The 18,862-nt window shown below is 30.7% G+C and overlaps 2 protein-coding genes across 3 annotated transcripts in view; both read right to left on the bottom strand.

Annotated features, from left to right (window-relative positions):
- LOC139520256 (myosin regulatory light chain A, smooth adductor muscle-like) overlaps positions 1-18,862 on the bottom strand; it is a 396,856-nt gene that overhangs the window by 337,117 nt on the left and 40,877 nt on the right. The window lies entirely within an intron of this gene.
- The window catches only part of LOC139520244 (nephrin-like), a 33,315-nt gene continuing 17,488 nt past the window's right edge, over positions 3,036-18,862 (bottom strand). For both annotated transcript variants that reach the window (XM_071312730.1, XM_071312731.1), the window contains 17 exons: positions 17,716-18,003; positions 16,365-16,487; positions 15,481-15,511; positions 14,865-14,992; positions 14,321-14,345; positions 13,819-13,889; positions 13,099-13,123; positions 11,211-11,266; positions 10,539-10,566; positions 8,993-9,054; positions 8,477-8,492; positions 7,118-7,191; positions 6,228-6,255; positions 5,823-5,893; positions 5,087-5,108; positions 4,622-4,692; positions 3,036-3,860 (listed from right to left, as the gene is read on the bottom strand). In XM_071312730.1, coding sequence (XP_071168831.1) covers positions 3,805-3,860; positions 4,622-4,692; positions 5,087-5,108; positions 5,823-5,893; positions 6,228-6,255; positions 7,118-7,191; positions 8,477-8,492; positions 8,993-9,054; positions 10,539-10,566; positions 11,211-11,266; positions 13,099-13,123; positions 13,819-13,889; positions 14,321-14,345; positions 14,865-14,992; positions 15,481-15,511; positions 16,365-16,487; positions 17,716-18,003 — 1,175 coding nt within the window. In that variant the 3' untranslated portion in view covers positions 3,036-3,804. The remainder of the gene's footprint in view (positions 3,861-4,621; positions 4,693-5,086; positions 5,109-5,822; positions 5,894-6,227; positions 6,256-7,117; positions 7,192-8,476; positions 8,493-8,992; positions 9,055-10,538; positions 10,567-11,210; positions 11,267-13,098; positions 13,124-13,818; positions 13,890-14,320; positions 14,346-14,864; positions 14,993-15,480; positions 15,512-16,364; positions 16,488-17,715; positions 18,004-18,862) is intronic.

Raw genomic sequence — 18,862 nt, 5'->3', positions numbered from 1 at the left:
TAGTTATTACAAAACATGCGATTTTTTCGTAAAAATACACATAACACAAAGAAATAAAGTAAAATATCAGCAATGTAGGATATTTTTACGTTATGAACTTTCAATTTGTATAATAACGAGGCCGAATTTATAAAAATGGATAAAAATGATAGCAACAGGAAATAATAGAACAAGAAATATATATGCATATTTTGAAAAAGTTCTGTTCGTGTCCAGTGAACAGCAGTGCAGAACTTAACATCACCACAATGCAGAGGTGATCAAGGGGTTGTTACTAGAACGAGCTACAAGTATTTATCACATTATCTCTAATTGCGATTATCATAATAATTAATGCACAGCAGTAAGGGGTTGACATTTGTTCTGTGCAAAGTTCATTACAGAACAGTGCTTTAGAACTGTCAAAGGGATAATTAAGAAGTTTGAGTAATACGAAAAAGCGGGGGACCATTTTATATACTAAAGCACATATTGTCAATATCCAAAACTGGAAGATTTAGATGGGTATGTGGGTTTCAATTCCATCAAAAGATTTCTTATTTCTTAATGAATTGTGTATTGACCGTATTTTGATTTTTTAAGCAATTATTTATGATGGTCATAATATATTTTAGTTGGTCAGATAAACTTTCACAGTTTAAAAAAATGGTTGTTTCATCTTTGACCTTATTACTAAAACATCTTTGACATACTCTATCGTGTCGAGGTGTATAATTTTAGCAATCTCTTTTTATGAGTAAATGGCGAGAAGGATCTCTAGTTTTTTTTTACATGTTTCAACAATATCAAGATATTTTTGCACACCAAAATTGGATTTAAAAGTAACAAATGTACTTTTCCCTTCTGAGTGGTTAATGAGATTGAAATTAAAATTGCAAGATGCTAAAAGCATGAGAGTTTCTCATCGTTGGTGTTTTAAACCCAAACCCTGGAATAAAAAAGGAGTTATTTTCTATCGGTTGGTTGTTGGATTTTTTGATAATGCCAAATGTAACACACTTCGCTATGTGATAGCGAATAGCTTTTATGAGTGGAGAAAGCCGTAGAGAACCAACGACAATCGGAAGGACTTTTTTCACAAAACTCATATTAAAGTACAAAAATTACGTAAATAGTTTCAAAGTAACTGCATAAATTTCAAAATATTAAAAAGAACCAAAATGGTTTGACTGCGGAATTCAAATACAATTAATCTACTTTTTCATCAACAATTAAACTTATAGCTGAAACATATTGTTTTTGCTGAATTTAAGCAAAATGGATAAGACACAAGTGAATCATACTTATGAAGTATTTTTCATATTACAGGATAAAATTACAATACTATAATAGACATGCATGTAAAGCAAACAGTTTATTGAATATAATACAAGTTATCATAGGTTAAAAAAAGAAGAGAGGGAGAACAAAATTTTAAAAGGAAGTTTAAAAAGTCATACAATTCTGTGATGATGACGTGATGTTCATTATTTTTTAAATCATTTATTTCTGTTATTTTTATTTTACCTTATTCTTAATGTTCATTTTTTTACATTTCAGCACCCCATTATTTTCTATTCCTAATTTTAATGCTTTTTTTCTTTATTCGTTTTTGAGAGGAGCGGGGGAGGGAGGGGTGGTGTTGTCTAATTTTGTTTTCTCTATACCACCTCATATATCTTGGATTATTTCAAATAATAATCTGATATTCAAGCGGGATACGATGCATATTGCTACTAGTAAACAAGGATCTACAAGAAGCTGATCAATTCGCCGTGTATGGTTGTCTTAAATTATAGTCAGTGAGATTAATAAGCTACAACCAACCAACAAAGAGCATGAATTAAAAATTTGTGAAAAATGATTTTATATGATTCTGCTGGATCACTTTTTGTCGTGTCTCTCTCATCATTGTTGTAAAGCCCCACCTACGATAGAAGAAAGGCATAAAGCCATTATGGTTTCTGGTCTGTGTGTCCGTTCGTATGTCCGTCTGTCCGTTCGTTCGTCCGTGTGTCCGTTCGTCCCACTTCAGGTTAAAGTTTTTGGTCAAGGTAGTTTTTGATGAAGTTGAAGTCCAATCAACTTGAAACTTAGTACATATGTTCCCTATAATATGATCTTTCTACTTTAAATGCCAAATTAAAGTTTTGACTTCAATTTCACGGTCCACTGAACATGGAAAATGATAGTGCGAGTGGGGCATCCGTGTACTATGGACACATTCTTGTTTTATATATATTTATATTGAACCTTTATAAATTCTGCAACATCTTATTCGGTTTTTTAAATATTCTTCTCCCCGTCCAAAATCTACATGAAATATTTGCCACTGTACGTTCAGAAAATATCAATAAAAAAATCATATCTCCTCTAAACTTGTATTATTGTAATAGCTGTAAACATTATCAAATAAGAGATTCGTTTAAACTTTGGTTAGATATTATCAGTTACATAGAATGAAATTCAAAACAGTGTAGCTGTGGCCATAGATTGACACATTAAAATCATCCATTGACTGGGACAATTTACGTGAACGTTTGTCTGTAACGACCACTGTTCACGACGTACCTACGATAGACATTTAAACTGTGGGGTCACCAAAGGTTTCTTAACGCCTTTAATTATAAAATAATTCGAAAAATTAATCAGGAATAACTTTTGTGTTTTGATTTATATAATTGATATAAATCAAAATATCGTGTTATTTATGGTTAATTTTTCGAATTACTTTATTTAGGTGTTGAGAAACAAGTTCATAGCTTTTGTTTGTTATTTCTGTTGATTATTTTTGTGAATAAACTCGTGACTTGCCAGTTTTTGACATATTGTGTTGACAGCTGTCTAAGTGTATTTTGGTTATTATTGCTGTAGCGATGTTTTCTCAGTGACGTATACCACACATTTTACAACTATATAATTTAAAGAAGTAGACTGCATTTTTTAAACATTTCATTTTTATTTAACTGTAATTATAAATCCCATAACTATGTAAAACAGGCAAAAGGTACCATAGAAATTTTCAAAACCAATTGTCGAAAGCAAGCAATGCATTGGCGAAAAAGAATAAAATATACGAAAAGACAAACAAAAGTATAAGAACACGTCCGCATAAACTAAAGACTGAGCAATACGAACCCATAAAAAACAGTGTTGATACATGTATCAGATGTTTGAGAAGGTAAACATATCGTGCTACACACGTGGCACTTGTCTTGTAGCTCATGCATTTAAGTACATTGTTACTACTGATAAAAAAAAAACTAAACAAAGCGCAAATATATAATATGTTGATTGATTTTTATACAATATTAACAACTCATCCTCGTCACATAATTCAAGGGCACCTTTGCATTATTAAACAATGTGTGTTGTTCTCAAGAAATATTTTTGTTTTAAGTGTAATTTTCGTATTCATTATTTACAATCTATTGCTTCAAAGGTATGAGTAACAATGAGACAACTCCCCTCTAGAGACCAACTGACGTAAGAGTAAGCGACTACGTATGGATTATATTTGTACATGTTAACATTGTAAAAATATTTTGGTTTTAGTCATACTGTTCGTGAATATTATACATAAGATATATATATTTGTCAATATGCTTATAAAATATAAACCAGTTCACAAGAAGTGAACACAACCTTCAACTCAAATGAGCTAAAATAAATGCTTCTTATTCGGAAACTCCGAAAAAGAGCAATCTATGAATACACCTGAATTAAGGTACGAATGCATGATAATTCACAAGATTTGATGACAGAAGACAGGCACAATGAAAATCACATAATATTGTATGTGACATATTGGTTGTATATTGTTCCCTATTTCTTTAAAGTGCTGGCATACATATCCATATTTTCAATAGATTTACTTTGCTCTGAAATTAAAACAAAATCAAAAATAGTTATTTCAATTATACGACAATAGTACCAGCAGCATTTTATATCAAAATACTATTTTTGTTACTATAATCTGACCGGGGATCAAAATAATGATATTTTTATTTGTCTCAGCTTTTTTGTAGTATTTCGTTATACGCTTATTTATAACGAAGTGTTTATTTTACCGTTAGTTAATTTGAAGTTGTTTTACGCTAAGTTATTTCGAAGTGTTTTATACGCAAAGCTATTTTGATTTATAAAAAAAACTCTTAAACACCTATATCCATTTAATAGTCATGAATTAGTAAACAAGGAAATATGATTGATTAATTATTCAGATATAAAGCGAGAACAGTTATGTTTTTTTTCAAAACTTCTAGTGTACACATTTGTTGTAACAAAGAACGTCCATCGTATTGACATATGCACTTTAATGAGTTCAATAAAATTGAGAATGGAAATGGGGAATGTGCCAAAGAGACAACAACCCGACCATAGAAAACAAAACACAACAGCAGAAGGTCACCAACAGGTCTTCAATGTAGCGAGAAATTCCCGCACCGGGAGGCGTCCTTCAACTGGCCCCTAAACAAATGTATACTAGTTCAGTGATAATGAACGCCATACTAATTTCCAAATTGTACACAAGAAACTAAAATTAAAATAATATAAGACTAACAAAGGCCAAATAGTACATTTAAAAAATGTGTTTATTGTACTCTTAAGCACTGTTATAAAACATTACTGATTCGCTTACCTTGCGCAGTTGTCTTCATTGATTCGTAAAGTTCAGTGCCATTATGTGTTGAATTCGAAACTTTCTTTTGTCTGGAGTGAAAATATGTACAAAATAGTCCTTTTAAAATCAATAAAAGAATAATTCATTAATACCAATACTATATTTGATTTACCAAACGTACGGTTCTGTGATATGACTTTTTAATTATTGTTTTACACTCGATAGTAATCTTTCTAAGGAAAAACTTTCAATTGGCCAAAGGAGAAAGGTTTTCAGTTAAAATATTTCTTCATACAAATATATAACCATTAATCATTGATTCTTTTTTTGATTTCAATATCCCTCCTTTCTACGAAAACACATTTTTCCAATTGATGATTTGATTATTTGTTGCATGTAATGGTTATACAGAAAAGCAATTCTTGGAATTTTATAGTATATCTATAAATTAAATATGACTTGTACAGTTGAAAATATACATACCTCCCAGAAGTTGGTGAATTTTCTAGAAATAAAGATGAAATAATATTAATAACAATTTGTTTGTTTTGGATTATTTTTAAAGTAAAATAATAAAATATAAGAATATATATGATATAGTATTTAACTGTTTGCTATGCTCATCACTGATGAGTTTTGCGTAGACGAAATATGTGTCTGACGAACAAAATCATAAGTTTGGCATCTTTGACGAGGATTTGAATTGTTCATAACTAACCTTTTTCAAATGATGGTAGGGCTGGGCCTTGGTGGCCGAGTATGGTAAGTAACCGAACTAGTATATCACTATCCAGTAAACACTCCAAACTTAATTGTCTAGGATTTTAAGTTTTTTCTATAAACAGTCGGTGGTTCTCTTCGGTCACACCGGTTTTACACCAACGAGACCTGACCACCACGAATTATCACAAAGGTGTTGAAAGTGGCGTTAAACACCAATCAATTAATCAATAAATCAATAAAAGGAAGGAATAAACAAGAAACAATATAAACCAAGAAATCACAAAAAAATCTACAATATTCAAGTTAAAAAAATGTTCCTTAATAACTATTGCATGTGACAGGTCATATCAATACAAAAGTTTCTGTTGCATGCGTTCACTTTCCATACTTGTTTTAACCATTCATTTTATCTGTTTTATTGATTATTTTCTAAATTATCAGCATACAAAACAAGTGAATATGTTTGGTTTCCAATCAATTACGTCATACTACTTACCACATGATCTGTTCTTCATCGATTCGTACAGGTTACCTTTACTTTCCGATAACATGTTTGTCGTTGTTTTCCTGTTAACAAAAAAACCCTGTTAAATAATATAGAAATATAACAGCATTCAAAAATTATTTAAGCATATATCTAGGCTAACCTAAATATCGGATCAGATTTATGCATCTCTCTTTTTTTATTATGATGAAATCACTATTTTCGTATTTTGTTCCAATTTAATATAAATGCAAGTTATTTTTCTGTCATATTTCTTCAACGAATTTTATGGTTGTTTCATTAGCTGAACGAAAATGATTATATTGAAAAAAAAAATTAAACGATTTTGTTCTTAAAAAACAAAGTTAGGAAACGTAAGGGATTTGGAATTAATTTAACTATTATTACTACACTTACTTGCCCTTTTGTGACTTCGACGTTTTATCTGAAAATTAACAATAAATTGAAGTTTAGTTCTTTATTTATTTAAACTAGTCATTCATAGTCGATTATTAAAAAAGGTCATTGAAAAGAACTCAAAACAAAATATTGTGATACGTGCTCGAAAAGTTTGATGCTCATACCTCGATCAACATTAATAAATTTTGTTGGTGACCAAACTTAACTGCAGGCAAGATCTGTGGATTGCAAGTGGAATTAATTACTGTGTCGAGAATACCAGGCATTAACTTGTCGAAGGGTTTCAAACCTTCACATATATGAAAACTGTACCATGACTGTCATAGCTTTTCCGTCCCTTGGAGAATTGCCATTACGTTTTTATACCAAAAGTATTAAGGAACCAGAAGAACTAAATCACAAAAACTTTTATATCAACATTGATTTTTGTTGTTTATTCTATAGTTTTCTATGCTGTGCCATGTATACTATTGTTTGTCTGTTTGTCTTTTTCATTTTAAGACATGGCGTTGTCAGTTTATTTTCGATTTATGAGTTTGACTGTCCCTTTAGTATCTTTCGTCCCTCTTTTCCAATTCATGGACGATATTTGTATTTATTAAAGATCATTAAATGGTAACTTCAATGTTCTTTTTGTTATTTTCTTCATGTTTTCTCTTTTATTTCTGTTCTGTCGATGTTTCGACACTTCAAGCAAAATAAAAAATTATTAAACGAAAATAAATATTTTAATCTTTTATTTTCACATGCGTTTTCTGGCTTTGCTAACGATTGTTAAATGATAAAAATTCAGAAAACTTTACATTGTACTTTCCATTTATGCACAGATGAAATACTTTCTTTTTTTTTCAAATATTATGCATGTGTCATATAACAAACTTGCCTACCACATGTTCGGTCGTCCTTCATAGATTCGTACATTTGAGTATTGCCTTCTGATGATTTATTTAGGGTTGATTTTCTGTAAGCAAAAAAAGGTGCATTCACATACATGTACAACCATTCGTTTATGTAAAATTTACAAACTAAAAAATAATAATTTTTTTTTGAATCGGCTTTAAAATTTAAGTTATATTGGTTATTTAGCTCTAAACGTTACTTCGAAGTTATACACTTCTAGTAGACTGTTAGTTCTCGCTGTTATTGTAAGCTCAGTAATTAGAGCTTTGGTACTGATATGGTTTATAACCTACTATTTAATGAAAAAAAAAGTCCATTGTTATATTAAGAAATAAAAAAAAGCAAATATTTTCACTCCTTGAGACATACATACCAACTAAAGTTAACGTATTTGTACACCCATTCCTTTCAATTATTTATGTTTTAGTGCTCCTTATGATGACAAATCCATATAAGCACTTCAATCGTACAATAATTATACAGTACTTTTATGTACATTACTTTTTATTTACTACTTAAAATGTAAATCTATACGTAAATCTTTACTTTTCATTTTCAGTGTTGATACTTGACATTATTACCGGCTCAGTAGCCAGTTCATATGTAATGTCAAGAAAATACGAATAATGTTTTATCATCATTATAGTCAGCCTTTATATGCGCACATGCATTATCATTGATATGGTCATAATCATAAATAAAATGTTTACTAAATTTTTTCTATACCTTACCCGTATTTGGCAACATTATGGGTTCTCAACTTTGTACTGTTTCGTATTTAAAACTATTTTGTTTCCAGTGTCAGTGATGAAACGCGCGGGTGGCGATGTTTATTTATTGACATTTTCTGTATTAAAATTCTGGATATCCTTGTACTCCATGGAGGGTATCTTTATCTTACATGACTTTGGTTCGTTGTCTGGGTTTGAATAAACCTTTGTTCCTTTAGCTCGCCCAGGTTTGAATAATACGTTGAATTTTCAATTTGGTTTACTTCAAGCAACACGGAAGAGATATTTATAATCGAAATAGGTATCTGGTGCAGTACCTTCATAGTTATTCCATTAACATTTAAAATACAACTAAGATATATTTTATTTGGATTTCACTGGTTTTCTTTGTAGATATATTGGATATATATAAGGTTTTACTTTTTTTTTTTTTTAACTTAAATAATACCTTTTCTTAAATTCAATAAGGAAAGACAATTGAAAAGACTCTTGTTTATATATCTCTTTCTGAGGACAATTCAGAATATTTGGCAGAAATGTGTATGATTTTTGTCCACCATATCCCTTTAAACCCGATGAATATAATGTATATACAAATATTTAGTATGTACTTACTTTATTGATGTTTTAACTAAAAAAAAATATGAATGAATTACATGTAATATTGACAATTAGGCAGATCTATATTCATAACATTAGAGCATTTTACTACAACCCTGCTGAACACTGTGCTATATCTTTATATTACTTATATATTTAGTTTATCGTGCTGTTAAACTTAAATGAGTTTAAACTGAAAGTCATGAAAGTTGTTTTAATAAAATCAGCTAAAATAGTCGAATGAAGGTATGCATGAATTGCAATGCAACATATAGAAAAATCATTAAGAAAGTGTTTCAGTTACCAGTCTTTTAGCATACCTAACATGTGTCTGGCATGCAAATCAAATTTCAATTTCACATTTTGAAATGTTAGGACAGAGAAGTATAGGTTTTTTCTCCTTCTGAATGCCGTATGTTTGCCTATAATTGCTCAAATCACTTTATTTGAGATCTGGTGGATAAATATCTAATAAGTAATCATAGCACAACTCCTTTTTTTATATATAATAAAGCAAAATATGATAACTACCTTTTGTTTCTTTGGCCATGTCTTCGTATGCATTCATTTCAGTAAGATGCATTGATTCTACCCTAATATAGAGAACACTAATTAATTGTTGTTTGATTGCAAACACAGGGAATACTATTTCATGCATTCTTATTAAATAAGAAGGTAGAACAAAACTGTTTGTGCGGTATTCCTTACAAAAGAACGCCATAATGGTCCCCTAGCTTGCATTTCCTCACTACAGTGCTTTATAACAATATTTCAGAGAAACTTATTTTAAAGTGGAATTAAGTTCTACTACAGGTGTTATATTAAAGAACTATTGAGTTTTCCCCAATTATAATTCCAAATTTGTTTTTCACCTAAAAAAAAAGAGTGTCGAATGACACCAGAGGGACATTTAAATTCATAGATCGAAAACAAACTGAAAACGCCACGGCTTAAAAAGAAAAAAAAATAAACCAGACAAACAACACTACAAAAGACAAAACAAAGAAAACTAGAGACTAAGCAACACAAACCACAACAAAAACACTTGGGTGATCTCAGGTGCTCCGGAAGAGTACTCATGACTATGGTATGTTTCCAACGTAAAATCCGTATATAATTTCAGATAATCTAAAAACCCTTTTCAAGTTCAATAGGTATACTACATTGGGTGTAACTATGAAAACACAATACGCCACATGAACAAACCTTCCGTATGTTGTCATTATTTAGTATATATTTACATGCACTGGCAGTCCGCAACGTAATAAGATACTAGTAGCTAGTAGCATAAAAAGTAAATAACAGAAATAAAAAGAATCAACCATATATTAAAGGGTAAAACTACAGTATACAGGTTCTACATATGAGCTTATCAAAAAGTATGTTTTCTTGTCATTGATTGCTGCAGAAGTAAACAATGGTTTCGATTACACTCGATTGATCATATTCGCTATATAGAATTAAATTCAAAACAGTGTGGCTGTGGCCATTGATTGACACATTAAATTCATCGATTGACTGGGACAATTTACGTGAATGTTTGTCTGTAACGACCACTGTTCACCACGTACCTACGATAGACATTTAAACTGTGGGGTCACCAAAGGTTTCTTAACACCTTTAATTATAAAATAATTCGAAAAATTAATCAGGAATAACCTTTATGTTTTGATTTATATTATTGATATAAAACAAAACATCGTGTTATTTCTGATTTATTTTTCGAATTACTTTATTCATGTTATTAAGGTGTTGAGAACTTTTGGTGACCCCATAGTTTAAGTGTCTTTAAAAAGGACATAGTGAGCAGTGGTCGTTACATACAAACGTTCACCTAAATTGTCCCAGTCAATGGATGAATTTAATGTGTCAATCAATGGCCACAGCCACACTGTTTTGAATTTCATTCTATGTCATCTAACTTATGCCAACATCTTTAGTGGTCTAAGTAGTCGAACCACTGTACAACTTTCGTATATCGCACGTGACAGTTGCGTTCGACTCCAATCTTAATTGACTTGGGTTATCAGTTTTCCTACCTATAGTTGGTGGTACTCATCAATAATATTATATTTACCTTACTGTAGATTGATCGGTAGGAAGATCTGCAAAGTAAAATATAGATGATATGTATTTCCACTACATACGGCACAAAAATATTACTGAAACGTTTATCTTTTATTTATCAAATGTTTATCTTTCATGTAATTAATTGCTGCATATAAACAATTTCGTAAAACATAAACGAATTTTGTTGGAGGAATTGATGCATTGTCAGAAACTGAACAAAACACACTAATGACGATTTATTTAAATAACTCAAAATATTTTGTAAAACAACACACATAAATTTGCCTACTATATTATATTTCCTGCTAAACTCGTTTGGACTCATCTAGTCTTTTGTAAAAAGCAAGTACTAAGAATCATAATTGTTTGAGCATTTGATGATATTAGACATAAGTGTCATTTATTTATTTATTTTCGATACCCTTGTTCTCGTATTTTACCGAATTTGTCCTTTATCAAGATTGTATATATGTCATTTCTAAACGCCTATATAATGTCATGAATTTGACAGTTGTTTTCCATTCTTGCTGTTGGTAGATAAAGTTAAGCATTTGATTTTGTCAAAGGTTTGGACTGTCTGCTTTTTCAATTTGTTTATAATTTTTCAATTATATTGATAAATATTTTGTCTTGTCTTCGGAATAGAAATAATACATTAAAAAGACAAGTTTTAAAATACCTGCACAATTGGTCTGATTTGCATACGCACTATGGTTAAGAACTTCTTTCCTAAGACTAAAATGGAAAGAAAAGAAAGAAAAATGAAAATAAACATTGGAAGAAGTTAGTAGCACAAGAGCAGTGAAAAAAAAATCATAAGTCGAAAAAAAAAACGAAAACATTATGACATACATTTTAAAGAGGGGTAAAAAAAACAAAAAAATACGAAGAAACGTAAATTTGAGTAGCGCGAACCTAAGCAAAAAACTAGCATAGAAATTCAAATGTTCTACAAGAATCAGCAATTCTGGCTCCTCCAGTGTCAGTCAGTATAGATAAGGATGTTTCGTTGGGTTGTTTTTTCCTGAACATAAGCTAGAAGCTTTGTTTTCATTGTTTTTATGTTAGTTCTTTCCTGCTTCATATCGATCTATGAATTTAGCCATTGTGAACTCATTATTAAGGCTATTTCTTATGTTGTTCAGTTGCACTTAACAGTCCGAGATTTTAGACGATTTGGCGCTCACAAACATGTCTAACCCGCCACATTATTTTTGTTGTTATCCCAATTTAGTGGTAGTCGTTGGTTCATGTCGGTCATATTTGTTTTTCATGAATTAAATAGTTTTAAATATAGCCGTGAGTTTTTTCATTTTAGTTGTTTCACGTTGTCATGACGAGGCCTATTGTGTGGATTTTTCTCATTGTTAGGGACATATGTTAACCTATAATTGTTTATATTTACGTCAATTAAAATCTGCTGTGTATATATAGTTGCTTATATTGAATAATCCTTCCTCAAATAGGATTTTTATACACAAAACTAGTATGTAAGTGTTTTTTTTTCATGGAAAGTATCCATCTTTAAGCGAACCAAGTAAGCCAAAAATTTGTTATTTGATACTCTCAATACAATTTTTCATAGGCGTGTTACAATTTATATTTCAAAATATGCTAGGTGCTACCCCATAATTGTTGTGTTGTTATAAAATGTGTAGTACGACAGCATATTGGCCAATACAACAATCAAATTGGCCCTTCTCATTATGTAGAACTTTACATTAAAAGGTTAATTTTGATAGCTATCGGTTGAGGCAAATGTTGTATATATTAATTGTTTATGTTATATTTGTTATTCTCATCGAATTTTGTCTAATGCTTAGTCCGTTTCTGGGTGTGTTACATTTTAGTGTTGTGTCGTTGTTCTTCTCAGTTTTAGTTTGTTTCCCCGGTTTTGTTTTTGTGTCCATCGATTTACGAGTTTTGAATAGCGGTATAATACTGTTGCCTTTATTTAGCATTGGAACAGGCCATCTGCACTTAAACAGAAAGTTCAATGAGCAGAGAGCTTGATACTTTACATAATATGATATCCAAATGATCATGTCCCCCTTGCGATCGATGTATCTGCTTATCTGCGTATGATTTTTTGAATAGATAGCCTATGCATGGTATGGGTTTAAATATCGAACTATATCTATATGGAAGTTTTTAACGACCTTGACTGGCTATACAGTACTTGCACGGTCGACTTAGAGACGTAAACCGACGTAAATGTAACAATATGTCTGTACTCAATCTACGTGTGACTCTTGAGTCGACTATTTCGTAGTGTAAATTGTGTATTTAACCATACAACTTCTCCAATAAAAATATTAATTTGTAATTTTACTTATTCTTGCAAATCTGTAACGACATTTTATCATATAAACAAACTGTTAGGAATTCTAATATACTACCAAAAAAAAAAAGGAAGAACATTCTTTCCAGATCTGAAAGGTGGCGTTATATATTCATGATAAATTCCTGTAAACAATTACCTACGTAACATACTTCAATAAAGTGTGTGAAATTTTGTAGTCAAAAAGAAACGTGAACACAATTATAATGTAAAAAATGGTACCCACCTTCTTCGTTTAATATTCTTTATATCTAAAAAAAAAAAAAAAAAAAAAAATTGTATTGCCTAAAGATTGTGAAGATTAAAATATCTTCTTAATTTGTATAAATGATGGATGGGATCATTTGTAAGCTCTTAAAACTAGTGATATGTTAAAAATTATTTCTTGCTTTTTGATGTACTTTTTAACACTTTCCAAAGCATTGATCTAATTGGTAATCCTCATTCAATAATTTTCATATAGATGTAGTAGTACCATAAAGGTTACCTATAAGTCCTGGTAATCAATAGCGACCTTTTAATTTTTTTTTATTCGAGAGTCACTGATGTTTCTATAAATTTGTAGACAAAAAGCGTGTCACAAAATTTTAATTCTTGCATTAATGATGAGTTGAAATATAATATAGTCTATTGATCATTTATTGTATTAGCAACAATTTATTTCAGTACAACAAAGGCAACAGTAGTATACTGCTGTTAAAAAGTCAAAAATCGATTGAGAGAAATAAATCCGGGTTCCAAAATTAAACTAAGAGAAACACATCGACTATAAGAGGATAACAACGGCACAACAGAAACACTGAAACACATACACTCATTAAACAACTTCTTGATGAAATAGTCTATACAATTGCTGATTAACTGTTAATTCATATTAATTAAATCTGAGGATACTTTTAACTGAGACAGCTTTAAAATAAAATTATACATAGACCTAAGTTTTTACCTGGAGGCAACGGTGGCTCATTGTAATATGTTCCTTTGGCGTTTACAGGATCAGCCTTCTTATCTACTGGCCTATTTTGAAAGAGTAATGAACAACAGTCAGTGGACTATAAGATTATAACAAATACACTAAGCATAGTGAATAAGCGAAACGAATAACATGAACTAAATTCAACATGTAGGTTAACCAGTTTGCCGGTTAGACACACTATCATTTTCTTTCACTTCACTTCATAAATGAATGATGATTATTTATTTATATAAATTCAAATATACAGTTTTCATTATTGTTCTTATATACATGTAACAAGTAACTGAATATTAAATAAATCAATGTTAAAACATATTTTGGCTGCTAATTTATATGAATAAACAAATTGTGATTTCGGGGACTTTTATAGCTAACTATGCGATATGAAAAGCTCATTGTTGAAGGCCGTACTGGTGACCTATAACATATTTCAAACAATATTCCGTGAAGTATAAATACAGATCGTTTATACCTGCTCTGGTTGCCCTTTGTCGAAACTGAAAAAAAACAAAGAAGCAAAAAGTACTTTACAACAGTGATGATTATAACATAATAGTCTTTTTCAGGCTGTAACAACTTCAAACATATATATTTTGATACTGATTCAGGTCTTCTGTTAGATCAAACATTACGGGTAAGATTATCACGGCTTCATTTTTGCATAGGCCGTTTCAGATAGTTTAACGTTTTTCTTTTACGAAATGCATTTATAACATTATTTAATTGTTAGATTAAACATACTTGTATAAGATAAAACTACATGAACGTTCTTTGTGTCTTTTAAACAAGATGAATCAAAAAATTTAATTTTCTGCACGTGAGTAAAGCAATGTGAGCACAAGGGTGGTTGCAGACTATTCAATTAGGAAATTACAAAATTATATAGCAGAGTTTGAAAAAGGGATAGTTAAGATATGTCTGTTTTCGTAGGCTGTAGTACATTTTTAGTACATTTATAATCAAAAGTCACTATTGTTCATGATGATATTAAACTTCAATGATATATAAGTAGTTACCAATAGCATCCTCACGAAGAGATTCATATTGGACCTCTAGATGTACTGAATCATACGTATTGTTTATAACAGATTGTACAGGAACTTTCCGACCTTGGTTCAAACATTCCCGGCGTAGGAACTGTGATCTGCATTAAAAATATGCACATGTTATTACCTTCTTTTATTTTGTGGAACAAAATATGCATTTTTAACGAGCTAACTCTGCTTTTAAAAGAACCCTTTCTTCCATTATTAAAACAGCTTTATTCTTTAAATGTTGCTTCGTCTGTTTATCTTTTGAAAACAAACCCAGATCGAAATATTTCCGTTGAGCAAATCTTAAGTTTTCATTACAATCTTTCTTGCATTCAAAAGGTCGTTATACACAGATGGTGTACCAAAATGGATAAACTAATATTTAAAAAATGGAAACAATTTTATATAACTTTTATATCCGAAGTGCTTTACCTTTATCAGGAAGATCCAAAGCCGAATATTTGAAAGAGAAAGATATATCAATATAAGAACCGAACTACTTAAACAGCTTTATGACCAACAATACCATACCATAAAATAACAACCAAATTCATGTATGGTCAACTTTGCGTCAGAATCCGTTTAACGTTATATTTACCCGTCTTTATCTGTTTTGTTTTTACGGCGACCTGAAACCAAGTAAATATGATGATATGATTGTTAAATGAAAGTATAATGTATTTTTAATTTATTTTTTCTCAGAACAAAAATGTTACTTCCTATATATAACAAAGATGACAAAATGAATAAGAATAAAAAGACGATGTGTAATTATAGTACAGTTTATTACATTGTATTTTTCTATCTAAGCACTGGTATTAATCGGAGGACCCATGTCGACATGTAGGACTAATCTAGATTCTGATATAGTACTTCCATTGGTCACGCATAAAAATCGTACAATATATAAAAGAGGGACAAAAGATACCAGAGGGCAGTCAAACTCATAAATGGAAAATAAACTGACAACGCCTGGCTAAAAATGAAAGAAGACAAACAGACAGACAATATAACACACGACATAACATAGAAAACTAAAGAATAATCAACACGAATTATAAGATTTCGCGGGAAATATGATTGATTGATAGATGGTTGCTTAACGTCCAGTGCCAAACAATTTATGTATGTTCAGTTTGAGAACACATTTAAAGCCTATAAAGGTAGTGCAATAAAGACCGTCCGCAATAAAAGTCAGGAAATATGAAAACGACAGCGATATCATTCAATACTTACAGTGTGTAAAACCAGGTTTAATCCACCATTTTCTACATTTGAAAATGACCGTACCAAGTCAGGAATATTACAGTTATTGTCCATTCGTATGATGTGTTTTGTCGTTTGATTTTGCCATTTGAGTAGGGACTTTCCGATTGAATTTTCCTCGGAGTTTAGTATGTTTGTGATTTTACTTTCAAATGGGTAAAAATAAAATTATATAATATGTATAAAATATGTGCCAGACTTTTTACTCGTACTCACAGAATGGTATTATGATGAAAACAGTTATTAATACTATGACAACGAATAAACCACCAGCAACACCTATTGTGGCTATAGTAACATCAGAAAACATCTTCTGTGGTTCTTTTAAAGTTACAATATCTAAATGTATAAAACAAAAGTTATTTTTATATATCAACAAAAGTATACGATAGTGTTGTTCAATGCTATTATGAAAGAGGGTTATCTAATAGATAATTCCGAAAACGATATTTCTAATTTAATCAAATAATTAAAACGTTTTAAAGAAAGCAACATTAGACAATGACTATGTTCCACATTTATTAACAGTAAATATATACTGTAAGAGCATTTGAGCGTCCTCTAAGAATGCAGTATAGCATTTAATGACTTACTAAAACTGTATATGCACAATGATCCTAATATAAGATTATAATATAGGAAGATGGTGTTATAAAATCCTGTTGACAAATATTTCGGCTCAACAAATAGGGCGTACGTTTATTCTTCCTGCGTGCATGTAATCATAGTTCTAGCTGGTGAAGTAATGCTGAAAGAGACGTGTATCTGAAGATCTGCAGTGATGTATGTTTGAACTGTCGTCTGTCTCAATCGTCATAATTATTATGATGAACCAAAAAGTGGAATGAATGAAATAATTGAATGAAATGATGAATGATAAATTAAAACCTTTTTAATCTTACATACAAAAATAAAGAGACAAGTGTTTAAGGTACATGTTTGGTAAATATTCATCAGTATTGTTTCAAGCAAAAAATGGTGACTATAATTAAGAAATCAACTGTATTGAATTGTAAGCTCCGACGTCATTAATTGGTGATTTAATGGTTTCAAATTAAGTTAACTTGCGACGAGTGATCAGAAAAGTAAACGGGTATTTGCTAAAATTGGTGACTTATTCCTATCCAAGAGTGTTGTGTTAGAATGAGAGATTATTACATATGAAACAATTGTGGAATAAACAATGCTCATAATGCAACATCAGAACCATTCAGCGCAAATTCTTTACAACTGACAATTGGCCAAATAAGATGTTTATAGATATGTCACATCATAATATATTTCAGCTAAGCGATGTTACATTGGACAATTTTTTTTTAATTTAAGTTGATTCAAACATCCTATCATGCAAATAAAAATCTAAAAGGTCGTTTGATATACAATTGGGCAATTTTACACTTAACCTTTAGCTGCCAAACGTTTAATACTTTCCCAGTAAAAAGATTAGTTTTCCTGCCTATTGTTAGTGAACTCGTCGCACTTTGAACTTTGGTTAATTGTCGCCTTATTTGGTCATTTTACCAGATATCTTTATTTGTTTTCATATGTGGATAAATAATGTACTTGCCTTTGACATCAGTTTCACAAGTTAAGAGTGTGGCATTAGAAGTTCCATAAATATTCGATGTTTGAAGTACAAAACTGTAGTTGGATCCTGACAAAAGTTGTTCGATGACAGATTGACCAGCAAGATCTGTGACAGGGGTTGTTGATAATAAGGTGGTTACCTGGGAAGTTTTCCAGTACTTTACCTCAAACGTTTGCTTGTCACCTCCATCAAATTCGGGTTTCCAGAAAATTGTTGCAGATGTGGTTTTACATACCACAAAAACATTTGAAGGTGGGGTCGGTTTTCCTGTTTGATAAACAAGAATTACAAAGCTATAAAAATTAATGCAAACTTTAATTGCATTTATATCTGAGTCAAACATTGTGTGTTGCGTTTGTGACTCCTTATATGTAATTGTTAGTTTTGTATTTATCGGACAATTGTGTGCATGTTAAAAAATACATTACTATTCTGAATCATATATTTGTTATTCTCGTGGTGTTTTGTCTGATGCTTGGTCCGTTTCTGTGTGTGTTACATTTCGATGTTATGTCGTTGTTCTCCTCTTATATTTAATGCGTTTCCCTCGGTTTTAGTTTGTTACCCCGATTTTGTTTTTTGTCCCTGGATTTATGAGTTTTGAACAGCGGTATACTACTGTTGCCTTTATTTACTATCAGTTACGAATTTTTTGTTGTTGCCTTTTGTTATGTTTGCATGTTTGTACGCAGTCCTTGATTATTCGTTTTTATATGTTGTTTTTTTTTGTTTTTTTGTTTTTTTTTTAAGTTTATTTCTTGATTTGATGTGATACATGTCTATAATGTAATTTTACTGATTCCTTACAGCTGTCTCCTGGTTTCTTTCGTCCCTTGTTTTAGTCAAGTATGACTCTTATAGTCAACTGTCATACAAGACAGTATTTGGCTAGCTGGAAACCTATGTATAATTAACAATTTGGTATGAAAAATACCTGTATCAAGTCAGGACTACGACTGTTTTTTTCCATTCGTTTCAATAACTGATTGTTATAGTCGACCGTCTGATCTTTTGTTTTTTATGGACTTTCACCTCTTGAATTGACCTTGGAGTTTTGGAGTATTTGAGGGAGGACGGGGCTTATAGATTTTTTTCAAGAATCATGTGGTTCAATGTTTCACTTGAA

Source organism: Mytilus edulis, chromosome 4 (assembly GCF_963676685.1).
Source record: "Mytilus edulis chromosome 4, xbMytEdul2.2, whole genome shotgun sequence".
Classification (NCBI taxonomy): domain Eukaryota; kingdom Metazoa; phylum Mollusca; class Bivalvia; order Mytilida; family Mytilidae; genus Mytilus; species Mytilus edulis.
Note: the sequence above shows the minus strand (reverse complement) of the source record. Positions and strands in the feature narration are given on the sequence as shown.